At 38.1% G+C, this 16420-nt stretch overlaps 1 protein-coding gene across 4 annotated transcripts in view; it reads left to right on the forward strand.

The window, feature by feature from the left end:
* The window catches only part of LOC100577283, a 400113-nt gene that overhangs the window by 297725 nt on the left and 85968 nt on the right, over window positions 1-16420 (forward strand). For all 4 annotated transcript variants that reach the window (XM_026442341.1, XM_026442340.1, XM_016913393.2 and 1 more), the window contains one exon: window positions 5812-5950. In XM_026442341.1, the coding sequence (XP_026298126.1) occupies window positions 5812-5950 (139 nt within the window). The remainder of the gene's footprint in view (window positions 1-5811; window positions 5951-16420) is intronic.

Raw genomic sequence — 16420 nt, forward strand, 5'->3', positions numbered from 1 at the left:
CATCCCACATGCCATACATCGTGGCTTATGTTTCATTCTGTTTACCTTATTGTACGTCTATTGTATATCGACCTAAAGAAGCATAAGATAGGTCCAATATTTTTAGATTTTGCAAAATTCGATATTGGCCAACTTTCTTTCATACGTTTAATAATACTCCTAAATCAGGTTTAACATGGTCGTAAGAAAAAGAGTTCATCAGCCCCCTCGCACATTTATCGTTATCGTCGTCATCAAACACTTTCTGGTGAAGTGCACTCGTAGGTGGAAGGAAGGAAGAAAGGAAGGAAGGAAGGAAGAATAAAAATTGTCCATCAAACATTTTGCGGGCAAACTAGTGTCGATTACAGATCAAACAGCGTATCGCCATGCTCGAAATAAGTATGTGCCGGCAGATCTAATACGGCACGTCCGCCTCGAGGCAGGTCTGTTGACTCTCTGCGTCGAGTCTCTTTTACTCGTCGCCTACTGTAACGCGACTGTAATATCAGAACGGTTCGCTCTCACTGGCTGGCCAGTTACGCCGGCTATACCGGTGTAATATTCATTTCCCCCCCGCCTCCCCTCCCCTCCCCAACGTAAAAGCCCTTTCAACGGCTCTCTTTCGGTCTCGGATATCGGAAAAACGAGGCATTTCCGTTGGTAAATGTCACGAAGATAGGCTGGCGGCCGGTGGCCACATATTACCAATCAATTTGCCTCTGTCGATAGAGCGAAAGAAGGCGGGAGGGAGGGAGGGAGGGCGAGAGTGGAAGGAAGATGGGGAGAAAGAGTGGGTGGTGGTGGCCTCCATGGATTGTATACGTGTCGGTGTACGTGCGCGCGTCGGAAAAGTGGCCGTTCCATCATATTTAACTCGAATAGCCAATCACTCTTGTCACTGGCCGAGTGATAGATTATTTTAATCAAGTTATTCCACCCTGATATTTCCCCGATCATCCGAGGCGGAGCTCGCGGAGACGCTCGCGGAGAGTCCACGGGTACATAAAAATTGGATTAACCTGGCGTAAATGGAGCCCTAATCTGGAAATCGTTGCCACATGGTCGGCAAGGGTTTCCAATCGGTTTGCCCCGGGTTTCGAGGGGTTTCTGGTAATTTCCACCCGGCACCACCTTCGATAATCTATTTTTTAAGCCCCCTGACGAGCGATTGATTCGTCTGGCGACTCTGCCAAATGCCTCCCTTCCTGCTCTCCCCCAAAGATTTACGGGCCGCGCCAGACTCCACGCGTTTTAATATCCAACCGGTCGAATTTGGGAAGAGAGAGAGAGAGAGAGAGAGAGAGAAGATCTCGTCTCGATCGGTAAAGTAAATTTCGGGTAATAACGGGTTTTTAATAGGGTCTAGATGGCGCTAGTTTGATCCTCGGCCGAATCTGTTCGGCAAGCTTGGGCAATTAGAATTTTTATAAATTTCGGTTCGACGAAGATCCCGATTGATTGATCGATCGATTCTTCTAGATAATTTCTCTCGAAAGCGATTAGCACGGGAGCAGGGAGAAGAGGATATTACGCGACTCGATATCCTTTTTCTTCCACCGTTCTATTTTCGGGAAATCGTCCCCTAATAGAGCCTCTTATTTAATCCCCTCTTATTTCTTCGTAATCGAATCTCCCTGCGGTGCGTTCTTTATTGCGAGGATCACGAAGATACGCGTGTGAGGGCAGTGCGTGTCTCGTAGTTTTTAAAACTCGTTGCTCCCCCTCGTTGAACAGATGTACCGAGTGTCTTCTAATTGCCGGACCCAGAGGAATCGTAAATGCTCGTATGGATAATGCGATTCAACGTTTCGTTTCTTCTTCGGTTGTTTAAGTTAGGACAGCAACTCGCTTCTTGGAACAGCGTTACGAGCAATTTGCTGATTTTCGACACGCGATGCAATATATCGTAATTCCTTTCGAAATGAAGATTCGCCTTCTTTTCAAATACCCTTTAATTCTTCTTGTGTACTTTTTGTTCTTCTTGCTTGGAAAAAATAAGTGGATGGAAAAATTATACCAAACAAGGGTTAGGTATTGAAAAAAATCGTTAATCGATCTTTATTATTTCTTGAATATTATATTCGATATATTAGAATGTATATATCATTCTTTTACGAAAATGAAAAAGAAATATCATTTTTATTTGTGCAATAAATAATTATCTACTCGTTTGAACTTGTTAAGGACTAGCTCTAAAATTTGTTAAAACTGAAATCGTCAAAATTATCTTTATCTCGTGGTGTTTTAAGCCGATTTCCGTCAAAAGAACCAATGAAAGGATAATTAATTGGTAATTGTATCAGACCAGTGGCGCAAGAGCAGCACATAACTTTGCATTTCGATCTAATTTTTGTCAATTATATTGCTTCCTTCACGTGACTCGCATTGCTCAGTATTGTATAAAAGTGGTTTGGATTCCGTCATCCCTTGAGACTATCGTTTTCTTTTTCTTCTTCTCCTTTTTTTTTTTTTGCGGATGAAGAAGAATTTTTATTCGTGGGATGAAGTTGAATGAGATTAGGATCGAGGGTAGAGAATTGTCTCGCGTTTCGAGGGACTTTGATAGCTTGATAGATCGATTGGTTTGTACTGGCTTAGCGACTGTTTATTGGATTTTGATTACTACTTTGTTCTCATGCGATGCCAACCTTTGTGGGATTTCGATGACTCTCTTACAGATTTATTTCATTATTTTTTTACAATTAAGAAAAATGTCGCGAAAAGTGTCGTGGAATTTTTTTTTTTATTCTAATAGGAAAAATTAAAATTGGACGTTTTTATAAACAACAGATTTTCAAAAAGTGGATCGTAATAGGAAGAAGAAATAATTCGCAAAAGGGAAGCTAAATGGAATTTATGAAATATACTTATTTCGAAAAATTATACCGTTAATAAAAACTAACGGGGATGTATAATAAATCCAGAATAAATTAAATTATGTAATACCAAGTATAAAAAATATACGATAAAAAAAAAATATACGAAATATACGCGTGACAAATGTAAATGAAATTAAATTATGTACCAGATGTTCTCGTGGCAAATATATACGTTCACACGTGTAACGCACGGAAGAAAAGAATGAAAGAAAGGGAAAAAATACAGAATTAAAAAATATGTTATTTCTTTTTTTTTTTTTTTTTTTTTTTGCCTGTATCATACTATCTTAAGTACATATTTTTACACGTACCTTTGAACTCTCTATAAACGACGTTATATCGATCAAATATTGAACCTTTTTTACGTACGTATCTTTTAACTTTAACTCTGGTGAAGATCAAGTTTATTTTTTTTTTCTCTTTTTTTTTTTCTCCTATAGTAACGAGGTGGTTATCTCCATTTATCTAAGCTTCCCATATATCGCTTAGCTCACGCGGAACCCATTTGTTCACTTTCTTTACTCCTCTCCTATTCGAGTCAAGCGATGAATAATGGTGGCGTGGGTTACTTTCATTCGAAACGCTATTTCTCTTTCTCTTCCCGTTTGCCATGAATTATTTTCAGTAATACGTTTTAAAACATTGTCGTCGATGTCAATTTCGAAATTTCCTCCACTCGATTCATTTTCTCTAATGAGTAGAAAATATTATCGCAGAGGAATCTATGATAATTTTTAATCATTGAATACATAACACGTTTATTATTATTGAGAATTATATTTGTTCATAATAATCAAACTGAATAAAAAGAGTTTCATATATTTTAGTTCGATTAGAAATTAAGAGTATTCGTTCATCGAATAAATTTTTGTTCGACAATCAATTTACTCTAACTCTAAATTTAATCCCATCATTTCCTCATCATTAATCAATACATATACACAGTTTGTTTCGAATTTTCTTAATCCATCCTGATCATATTAACCTAAACTCTTTCGAAGAAAAAATTCTTATTAATAAATTTTCAACTCAACCCAATGTATAATTACTTTGAAGCTCTCTATTAAAATCGGAGATTTTAACAATTATCCAATATTCAACAAAGTACGAACTTCTAACTTCAATTCCCCTCCCTCCCCCTTTAAAAAATTCCATAAAACCATCGAATCGTTGAATCAGAAGAATCATTCTCTCTCCATCAAGAAAAAAAACTTGCCATTCGCTCAATTTCTCCCCGTTTTCGAACCTCGAAGAGAAAAAACGACTCGAAGAAGAAGAAAGAGAGCGAGAAAGAGAGAGAGAGAGAGAAAGGAAGAGAAAAGTACGAAAAGCCGGGGATATCGGATGGAAAGAGGTGGGGCGGTAAAGACGCGGGGTCGTCGAGATGCTCTCAAGAAAATACACGGGGGGCGCGAGGGGGGAGGGAAAGAGCGGCGACGTTATAAAGCAATGACGATAATGGCGGTCGAAAGCGCGGCGGATGTTCGCCACGAAGGAGAGGAAAGGAGGGGGGAAGTGGAAGGCGAGAATCTTATCATCCTGCGAGCGTTTTCACTCGCCAGTTTTAAACAATTGCAGCGAATTTTCCCCGCTTGGCCTTGCCTCTGCCTGTCCCTGTTCTGGCACCCCGTCTTATGGGGCGAAACGAGAGGATAACCCCTCCAGGATTGTCGGGATATTTCGAATAGGGGGGCAGGTAGGGGGGCAAGTTTCTTTTTCTCCCTTTTTTTTTCGCTCACTGGAAAAAAAAATGGAAAAAGATCCCTTCCTCCTCTTCTCGAGGAGGGATGGGATCGGATTATTCAAGGGAAGCCCTGTCAATTCCAACTTCCAACCGTTTAGTTTGGAAGGGGAAGGGGAGGGATTACAAGGCAGGAGAGCATTGTGGCGATTAAGCATTGTTTTGCTGTAGTGGGAGAAGAGGGAATGAGGAGGGGAGGAGGGGATAGTAGTGTTTTGCATTTAATAAGTCCGAGTGTTTCCAAGATCCGAGATCCAGCATCCGGGGATGGGGATGGGGATCTCCTCGCTCGAAGGGAAAATTCCTCGAAACGGTAATCTACCTTTCCACTTGTGTCCCTCCCCTCGTCCACACCTTTTTCCCACCGCGATTACTTCGCGGGTTATTGCGCCGTTGATGGGGAATCCGTGTGTGCAAGGATGCGAGCAAGAGGATGGAAACTGTTGTAAGCGTGCATTCGAGACGATTCGAGGAGGTCTCGAGGAAGAGGTGGATGGAGGATGGAGGATGGAAACGTTGCTGTTAATATGTTAAATAATATTGATTGAAAATTTGTCTTTTTTCCTCCAAGATTCTTCAATTTTTTTGACAATTCGTTTTACATCCTTCCTCCTCCTCCCAGTTTCTTTTCCACGAAAAATTTATCACTCGTTTCGAAACGTTAAGTTTTATCCCGGTTTTTTCTTTCTTTTTCTTTTACGGCGATTCGAAACAATAAGGGAATTTGGGGATACAATGCCTATTGAAAGCGGGAAAATTGTTTTTTTTCTTTTCTTTCCTTTTCTCCCCATTTTATTTCCACTCCGGTGTTCCAAGAAAGCGTTCGACGTTAAAAATCCAATTCTCTTAAACAACCTCTTCATAACCTGGTCGCTTGGAGAGAGAGAAAAAAAGAAGAAGAAGAAAAAAAGAAACCGCCCCCCTCCCAGAAAAAAAAGGAACGAAACAAACAAAAGAGGCAACAACAAGACCTATCATCCCATCCTGACCCCATCCTCCAAAAAAATCGTCCCCCTCACAAAAGAGCCGATAGTACCGGTTTATATCCCCGGGCCATCCCCCTCCCCCTCCCCTCCCCCGAACGTTTTGAATATTCCCTTGGCCGGATTATATATCCGCGCTTTTATTTATCGAGCCCCGCCCGATATGAAAAAAATGTAAAACTGCCAACACCTTGTGATATGCGCCCTTCTTGTGTGTGTGTTGCAGGTTGCGAGTTCCCGGCGCAGTGGAACGGCCACTGGTTTCAATCGGGGAATCAGGGGTTGGTGACGGTGAACGGGTCCATGATGACCAACAAGGGCCGCTGCATCGAGACCAAAGACGACAAGTTCCTCATTCAGGACACGTGAGTCTCTCTCTCTCTCTCTCTCTCTCTTTCTCTCTCTCGTTTGAATTGCAAGTGAGATATATATATATATATATATATAGCCTATCGTGATTATACGCGCGCACGAATGTGTGCGTATGTGCGTCTATCAGATCGCACATCGTCACACGCGTCTACTACATAGCATATCGACAGGCGGCCGTCGATATGAAGCGATGCACGGATCGTATCTCGCGTCCCTTTATCCACCACCATCGCTGCCACCACCACCACCACCACCCCTGACCCACGCCCGTCCCGAGCTTTTATTAATTAACTGCACCCTTCGTTGGCCGGTCCCTATCCGACAAAGCGCTCGAGGCGACGTGCCAACCGACAACGCCATATATATATATATATATAAAACGTTTCTAAATTCCCGGGTGGAAGGTGTATTGGGGAGGCCAAGGATGAGCTTGTATCGTTATATTATTATGATGGATGCTGATAATACGTTCATGGAGAATTGGAGATATTTTACAGGGTTTCAGAGGAGGTTGGAGATTTGGTTCGTTTCGTTTACGTGTTTAATTTCTTTAGAATTATTCTTTCAATTTTGATGAGTATGTATTTTGGTTTCGAAAATTGGGTCGCGTTAAAGGAATTCAGGAGTTGGACTCTATCAATTGGATTTATCATGGATCGGGATTTATTCTTCCCTGTGTTATATTCTTGCTTGGGAATTGATTGGGGTTTGATTTTTGTTTTGAAAGGAATGGTACAATTTCGATACATTTGAACAAAAGAATTTTGTTTTGTCAGGCGAGGAGAGGAAGATTGATACGTTTGAAAGGGATTGTCAATTTCTTTTTTAACGAAATTTTGAATTTACTTCGAATCTGATCTTTGAAAAAATTGTAATTGGTTTCGAAATGATCCAACGAATTACCTGAAAACTATGAAACAAGATTATGAATCGTTGATTTCCATCAGAAATATCTGATGAAAATTACGTTTTCTAGAAACAATTTTGAAATTTTCTCCAATACAAAACACGTGTTAGTTCAAACTTTTCACACGTAACTGTTTCTTCGAAATTTCGACATGGAAATTATTCCACGCGACACGCTCGTTGAAAATTTCATTTTGAAAAATGTCTGGTTACGAAGTATGAAAAGTGGTTGCGTTCGACTATCGATTTCACACACTCGTCCGAAAAATCCAGCCACTCGTTATCCGCAACTTACGCCCAGGCCCAGGATCCAATTTCGAAGAGAGAGCGTTCGCTGTCGTACGGAGTAGACAGTATCTACGGCGCGTCGTCGTTTTCTGGTGGTGGTCCTCGGTGGTATCGCGGCGAAGCTTAAGGCGCGCTTCGTTCAACGTCGCCTTTAAGCCGCGACGATCACCGATAAGCTGCAACCGGCGGTGAAACCCCGCTTGGAAAATTTCTTTTTCGCCCGTCGCCAGGGACGAGAATTTTCGCCCCAGACATTAGACGGTTAGATACCGCAGAATTCCTAGATATTTTATAAGAAATCGTGTGGCAAGTTCTAGGACTCCTTTTTCTGAGGAGTTTTTACATTAAGCGAAATCCTAATCCTGATTAATCCGAGTTCCTAGAAATTTTCTAAGGATCCACTTCGAGAAGTTTCTAGGAATTTTTCGAGAAATATTTATTCTATTCGAGTAGACATGGTGGAATTCCTAGGAATTTTTAAGTATGTATAGTAAATTTTTAAGTATGTATATACTTTTAAGTATGTATAGTAACTTTTTTCAGACAGTTACGAAAAGGAATGATATAATCGATCAGTGAAAATTCGATGAAAAGAAACTATTCTTTACGAGAATAGTTTCTAATCAATTGTTTCAATCACGATAATTAAAAAACTATCGAAAGATTAATATATCGTCCAATTTATTAATCTCGCGCGATTAATCTCCTTTGGAGTTAACGCGTTAAAGATTCACGATACTCTTTTATTCTCGAAGGGAAAGAGAAGAAAAAGAAAAAGAGAGAGAGAGAGAGAGAAAAAAAAGGAAAATTTCCTCATTATTCTCGAAGTTAATATTAAATATTCCCCGGCTAATTCTGTTCGCCGTTTAAATTTCAAATTAGCGGGAAACGCGAGAGGTCGCGGCAGGGGAGAGAAGGAGAAAAAAGAAGCCGGCGGAATATTCAGAAATTGTTTATCAGAATTTCATTTATTTGCTCTTTTAGCGCGTGAAACCTTTGGGGCGCAGGATGAAACTCCGGCAAAGTAGTACAATCAACGATAAGACGCGACCGAGATGAGGATCCTTTATTCCGTTTCGTTCCATCTTCCCCCCCTCCTCTTCTTCCCCCTCCTCCCGAGATTCTTATATTCCCGAGTGACCTTAATATCCCCGCTGAAGAAGAATGGTGGCGGAGGAGGTTAGGACGAGATCATTTCGTGCACTTCGCGAAAAATTTTATTTGGACGATATCCGTTGCTCGAATAGATGGCGCTCCAAGGATCAACCGTGAACAAAATGGCAGGACGTACTCAACAAAATGGCGGTGTCTCTGAAAATTCGGATTCTGTCGTTCGATCTCCCTTCGATCGAGGAAACATCTTTGATTTATTTATATCGATTCGACGAATCGAAAAATGTCCCTTTTTCCTATTTCGTTTTAAATACGATCGTCGAGAATGGTCGTCGAGTTGGCCATATATGTTTGGAAATGTTTATACGAGTTTTGAAAATTGTCGAGGGAATCATGGTCGAAAAACGTTTTGTTTTGTTTTGCGTGTCGAGAACGCTTAATTTTCGGCATTTTCGAGCGTCGAGCTTGTACAACGTAGCTGTTGGCGGAAGCGTGGCGGAAGATCAGTGGGATGCACAGGAAGCGAGAATCACACCGGTTCGATCCTCGAGCTCGATTTTTGCTCGATTATTTCTATTCTTGTCCGAGTTGTTTCCTGTGTCGATAATGTCGAATGAATTTCGAATGGAGTTCAGAATTAATTAGTGAAATTATTATATCGATAATTATTAAAGATCGATTTGAAAATTGAAAATGGTGTGAAAATGAACGAAATGAAGCAGGTCACGAGTGTATATAAAGAAAAATTTATGAATTAATTACTTGTTGACAATGATATTTTTTTTTGTAGAAGAAATAAGAATAGGGGAAAATTTACCCTTTGAAATTCGAGAGATTAACGCGTAGAAAATTGTTAAACGACTTTCTCGAATCGCTCGAAGAATTTTATCGTTGCTAATTTTTACATAACTTCATTCAGCAGCAATATTTCATCCATTACGAGGGGTTTCTTTTCCATTAAGAACTTTCAACTTAACTTTATAATAGTCGAATAAAATCATAAAATACCGGCGTACCGTACTAATTTAAGTACATATTAAATAAGTATCAATTTGGAATCAATATAAGGACATTTATATTGCTATCCTGGTAAAGATGGAAGTGGTAGTAAAAGCACGTTTAGGGTCGGACGTGTCTTCAAGTAGAAATATGGATCGATACACAGTCCTGTATTTAATGGCGTTGAGGGAATGTGTCTTTAATGCAGGATTGAATGTCGTCGTCGATGAAACATTTATTTTTCTATCATTTATTTTCTAAAATTTAACTGTTTTTAATTATAAATACGATTTTATATAATAATTATTAATCGAGAAAAATTCGAATAACAAACAATTTGATTTTTGTAAAATTGAAACATTCCTACATGAAGAAATAAAGAAATTTCTATATATAATCTTATTGCAAGATAGAGAGAAAGAAAAAAAATTCAAAAATTAAAATTCGAGCGCATGAAAAATTCCAATTTTAACGAATTCTAATAAGAACAATCGAAAATTCTTCTCGAACAGTATACGTATAAAAATTCGAGATATTCGAAAATAATCAAGAATCCAAGAATTCTCTGTAACAATTTCAAATTAATACAATCTCTAAAATTCGAAAAAACGAAGCTAAACCCATTGATCCCAATGAATTGGCAATCGTCGAGCGACCTTATAACCTTACACACCTCTCTGCCACTCTTTTCATACTCTTCCATTGATATGCAAATGGCCGAGGAAAGTTGAGAACCGCTGACACGGAGTGGAAAGACAAGACGAGCATCGTCGTCGTCGTCGTCGTCGCGGCTCGAAGACGGCGGAGAGAAAGCTGGTGGCGGACAAGATAGCCTTGGTAACCGGGCGAAGTTGAGAGTTAAGTTTTAATTAATGTAATGGAGAGTAGCGCGTGATTAGCCTTCCAATCAGTGAACTTCTCTTTTCACGGGCGCGGGTTGGCGAGAAAGCGGCAAAAAGAAAAAGAGAAGGGAAGAGGAGGAGAAGGGGGAGGGGGGGGGATGTCGTTTCGCGTGGCGAAATCCGAGTAAGGCGAAGCTGGTAAATGGGCCAATCGACGGAATTACCATTAAGATTCTTTGATTCGACGACGAAGAATGATGAGAGCAGGTCAGGCAAACGAAATGAAGGATAAGCGGGATTATTCGGGCTGATCTAACGTTTGGTTGCTCCACTGGCGTATTTTAATCGATCCAATTTTTCTCCAAAGTTTTTCTCCTCTTTTCGAAAATCGATACCACTTCTTTATATATTTATACTTCTTAATTTTATTCGTCCAATTAGACACTATAATCTTTCTTTCGCGAAAATTGATTCATTAAAAAATTATTAACCAAAAATTTTTCGTCTAATAGATTCAATAATAGAATTTGGCATTAATTGTTAAGTTAATTTCTAATAGATCCGTAATAAATACTCTTACCCAAATCTTTACCAATTCAATTCTTTAATTCTTACGTTTAATGTATCCAAAAGGAAGTTGGAAAGCACATGAAGAATTTTTCATTCTCATTTTCTTTCATCCGGACTCTCGACAAAAATTTTTTTCGTTGTTTAAGTTAATAAAAACGATTCGAGAACTCGTTAAGCCCGCCTAATTCGCGCTCGTGATCGCCATTACCACGGAATCGAACGGGTAAACATTTAAATAGGCAATGGCTGGGATGGAGAGAGACTTGGAGGGTCCATTAATCCAATCAGCCCCCGTTAATGATAATAATCTCGTTATTTCTAATGCAGCTCACCACTGATCACCGTTGATACGGAATAATTGAGAAATAGAGGGTTATTTTCCAATTATCCACCGCGGGAAAAATCTTGTCTCATTGGCCCCGATGACGTTGCACCATAGAAACCAATTGCCATGATTTAACAAATTTAAATTATTTCGACCGGTGGATTGCTCGTTTAATCGCGCAATTGAACGCTCTTTTATTTTTATTCTACGCCGTTTAACCGTTTCTGTTGCTCCTTCGCTTGGTTCCAATCAACCGTGATGCTGTCTGAAAACTTTGTCCAAATATAATTTAAAAAGAAAAATTATATTCAAAATTATATCGCTCTCGTTATCCTTATCAAAAATCCTTATCAAAAATTGTTCCCGACACGGGAGGAGGAAGGACGAATGCGAGGGAAAAATAAACGAACGAGAAACGAGAAAACTTCTTCTCTTCGAATTAAAATTAAATGGCAAAATTTAAGGGAAAGAGGGGAAGCGAGTTCGAATTTTCTAAAACTCGGGTTCGATTCGGGCGCGGGTATTGGGGGAGGTCCACTCGAACTCTGATTAACTGCGGGCCGCGATCAATTATCAGGCCTTGCTAACAAATCGCGAGAGTTGCTCGCGAAGTTTCGCCGCGTTAAAACCTGATATCGGGTCGCGATGCTGGCAAACGAACCTTCTCGCCGTGAAATTTTATCGTTATTATCATTGTTATTATTATAACCGGGTCGAACGAACCAGGATACGATCTCACGATTACCCATTTGCTCGCGCTTCGATCGAAAAGTCATTTGTCATTTCTCAATTCTTCTCGTTCTTTTCGATTATTGTTATTTATCAATTTTTATTGTACCGTCCCCCTTTCTTCCTCCTAGCGTTCGCTAGCCATTCGCTATCCTTTGATATCTCAATTTTGTGGCGATTGTAAAGCTCTTTTTAAAAACTTTGCTCGGGTTCAAACAAATCATTGTCTTCGAACGCGGTGCTCAGCGGTTCTCAGCAGATCACGAAGTATTTCTCGGATCTCATACGGTGGTTCTCAATTTTATGGCAATTGTAAAGCGCTTTTTAAAAACTTTTTCGGATTCAAACAAATCATTGTCTTCGAATACGATGCTCAGTGGTTCTCAACCTCAGCGGATCACGAAGTATTTCTCGGATCTCATATGATGGTTCTCAATTTTATGGCAATTGTAAAGCGCTTTTTAAAAACTTTGCTCGGATTGAAACAAATTATTGCTTTCGAATGGGGTGCTCAGTGGTTCTCAACTTACGGATCACGAAGTATTTCGTGCAAGGGTTCTAAATTTTGTGGCGATTACAAAGCACTTTTTAAACTGTTCGTGTTCAAACAAATCATTCGAACGCGGTGCTCAGTGGTTCTCAAACTGCGGATCACAAAGTGCTTTTCGGATCTTTCGGGTTTTTAGCAAAGAAAAGCGATTCTCTTTGAACGTAACAAAATGATTCTCAACTTGTAATTTTCACAAAATTTTAACTTATGGTTTTTTAGTAAAAGGATTAGGTAAAGAATAAAATCAAGGTTGAAAATAATATTATTGAAAATAATTAAATAAATGTTAGATTTTTATTTTTTATAAGAGTCGATATAATCAATGCAGACGTTAGATATATTTGACATGGTCTTCGATGCATCGAACTTTGAAAGATCTGGCCATGATCGGATGGATGATGCTCTGTACATAGGTGGGCTATCGATTAGCTCATGGCGCCGTTAACGAGGCGTCGCGATATTCAGGTACTCGAGATCACGTTACACTTAGTGGAGCTGGTGTCATTTAATAGAATGGACGTGATTCTTGCTCGTAAATTTGTTCACTGTTAACTGGATCATAATTTAGATTGAAAATTTTGATACGATACAATTTTGGCAATTTTTTTAATTAATACGATTTAATTGATAAAACTCGAGCTTTTGTTCTCTCTCCGCGAAGAGAATAAAATTATTGGAAATTTAGAAAAGGTTTCGAAAATAAAATTTAGAGGAGAAAAGTTTCGTTATTCAGCTCTACTATTTAAATTATTAAAAAATCTATTGATGAAAAATATATTGAAAGAAAAAAAAAGAAAAGAGATTGAAATTTAAATTATATATAAATGGAAAATTTCATATTAATTTTGGCAAAACGATAAAATGGCGTTTCATGTTAAGTTAAGTAAATGATGGAAAGAATAATTTCCACCAGCTTTCTATAAATTTCAACAAATCGTAATTTCTTTTTGAGATTAATTTTTCAATGAAATTATCAAATTTCAAATTTAATTTTCTTTCCTGTTAAGCATGTATATATATATATATATATATACGCTTATATATTTAAACGCTTTCATTTCCATATTAGAATTAAAATTAAATTATATACATATATATATATATATATATATATATATATATATATATGTATATAATTTAATTTTAATTCTAATATGGAAATGAAAGCGTTTAAATTGGCCATTTGCCAAGCATCGCTTTGATATTTATACATTTTCTAATTTATTTACGATTTATTTCGTCACAAATTACTTTTGCAAAAATTTTATCACGTATCTACTTTTTTTTTTTTTTTCATTAACGTTCTTCAACTGGAAATCATCAAACGTTTATACGATCACTCGATTATGATACATAATAGGCATTTAATATTCATGAATTATATATTCCTAAATTTCCCCTTTTTTTAAAACTCGTCTTTTGATACTTGTTTTATTAAAAATTCTTGTTATTTCGTTGATGGGAATTTGATGTGCCATTCCAGTCATTGAAACTTTTTCCAATTTAACCGATATTCGATGGTATCGAGTGACGTGTACGTTTAATTATTCTCTTTTTATCGCGCAGTATGCGTAATTTTACTATTGTCGAAAAGTTGATATGCATATTTTCGATTTTTTTTTTTTTAATTTCACATTGCGAAAAATGTGTTCTTAATTGAAAATATTCATATCGAAATAACAAAATGAAAGATAGTTTATTGCGGGTTAATAATATTAATTAAACAATTTTCAAAATTCAAAAAAAAAAATAATACGAATATTAATTTAACTTAAATTTCCAAACAAAATAAATTAATCGCTAATTGAAAAAAAATTGTAACATCGATCTGTTTTCAAGATTGAGAAACGATAACCAAAACGCTGATAAAATTCCACGTTATTTATTGCAAGGAAAGAAGAAGATTATTTTTTTTTTTTTTTTTTTTTTATAAATATCCAGGGACACGTTTGAATATTTTTGCGGATATATGCTGAAATAAATCAATTTTAATAGCTTTCGAGAGTTTGTTTTATCAACGAGCTGTGAATGAATTGAAAAATAATTCGAAACTGTATGATGAAAATATGTAAAAAAAAAAAGAGCAAAAAAAAAAAAAAAGAAATTGTTTCGAAACACGAGTAAGAATTGAAATTAATCAAACGTGAATTTTTTTCCAAAATTGCGACGAGATATTTATATTTATACAAATGATATTTTTGTTCGAGAAATAAATTGCGAAAAATTTAACGCAAAATTTCCTGTGTCTCCTATTTAAATAAATTTACATACTCTTGAGAATACTTCTTGAAGAATATAAAGCAATCGCTTTTAGTGATAAAAAAGTGTAACGAGAGAACTGAAGATGATTATTTTCTTTTCCAACTACTTCGTATTCAATATAATTAATTATATTACACAATTTTCATTATCATTCCTCGAGAACTTTTTGCGAAGGAAAAAACGCGTTATTCATCGCGGAAATGTAAAATTGTAAAAATAATTTTAACAAGAATTTAAATTTCAAAAATTTATATCGTTATTTTTTTAAATTAATCAAAGTTGAAAAATGACGATACTCGTATAAAACGAGTAACAGAATGAATTAATATTAACTAATACATACACATACATTAAATCGGTTACGTAAAATAAAAATACACTTAAAATGAAGCAAAGACAACAAACAAATCAAAATTCCCTCCAAAAAAAAAGATCATCTTTAATTAATCCTTGAAATTTGAACTTTGAAACCCATACCTTCTCACCCTTCTCGTCAATTGTCTCAACTATTCGAATCGAGCAACGCTGCTCACTTAAAAAGAAAAAAAAAAAACGAACAGAACAGAAGATAACACTTCACCAATGATCTCCTAGACGCGAGATCGGAAAATTAACCGGAAAACCCGACCGAGGAAAACTCTCGAATCCACGAATTCAAACTTCATTTCCATGCGTGAAACGTTCCACCGTCGGGGACTCCCAATCCTCAAACCGAACTGTGGAAAAAAATCCTCTCGCCTTCATTATGACAAAAAAATAGTGGCTAATAATAGAGTGGACGCCAGAGAGACGAGGGGGGGGGGGGGGGGAAAAGGAATTGCCCTGGAATACGAAAAGTCGTACGAAATGAGGAAGAAAGGAAGAGCAGGAGGAGGAAGAGGAGGAGGAGAATGAGGGATTAATAAAAAAAAAAAAAGGAAAAAAAAAGTTATATTGCCTTCGCGTTGACCACGGGGGGCCCACATGTCGCCAGCGCATGAATAATAACCCATGGATTTCCCCTCTGCGACGCCGTACCTATCGACAGACGATCCGCTGATTGGATTCGAATTGGAGGGAAAGTTTATCTGTCCGTCGACACGCGTTACTTCCGGGAATTATTCCCACCTCGGTGTCTGGAACGAACACCGGCCCGTGGAAAGGGTAATGGCGCCGGCACGTGATGGATATACTTTATTATGGAATTGTCAGTTGGCCGGGATGAAAATCCTGTTACTACGCCTACTACGTTCGCTCTTCGGTATTAGGTTAGGTTAGGTCGTTAGGTCAGGTTAGACGTTGCCTATTAGGTCCATCACGAAACATCGGGATGAAAATCCTGTTACTACCGCTCGCTCTTGATGTTAGGTTAGGTTAGGTTAGGTCGTTAGGTCAGGTTAGGCGTTGCCTATTAGATCCATCACGAAACATCGGGATGAAAATCCTGTTACTACGCCTACTACCGCTCGCTCTTGATGTTAGGTTAGGTTAGGTTAGGTCGTTAGGTCAGATTAGGCATTGCCAATTAGGTCCATCACGAAACATCGGGATGAGAATCCTGTTACTACGCTTACCACTCGCTCTTAGTTAGGTTAGGTTAGGTTAGGTCGTTAGGTCAGGTTAGGCGTTGGCTAGTAAGTCCATCACGAAACATCAGGATGAAAGTCCTGTTACTGCGCCTACTACGCTTGCTCTTCTGTGTTAGGTTAAGTTAGGTTGCTAGGTCAGGTTAGGCGTTACCTATTAGGTTCATCACGAAACATCGGGATGAAAATCCTGTTACTATGCCTACTACCGCTCGCTCTTGGTGTTAGGTTAGGTTAAGTTAGGTCGTTAGGTCAGGTTAGGCATTGCCTATTAGGTCTATCACGAAACATCGGGATGAAAATCCTGTTACTGC

Source organism: Apis mellifera, linkage group LG8 (genome assembly GCF_003254395.2).
Source record: "Apis mellifera strain DH4 linkage group LG8, Amel_HAv3.1, whole genome shotgun sequence".
NCBI classification, from domain to species: Eukaryota; Metazoa; Arthropoda; class Insecta; order Hymenoptera; family Apidae; genus Apis; species Apis mellifera.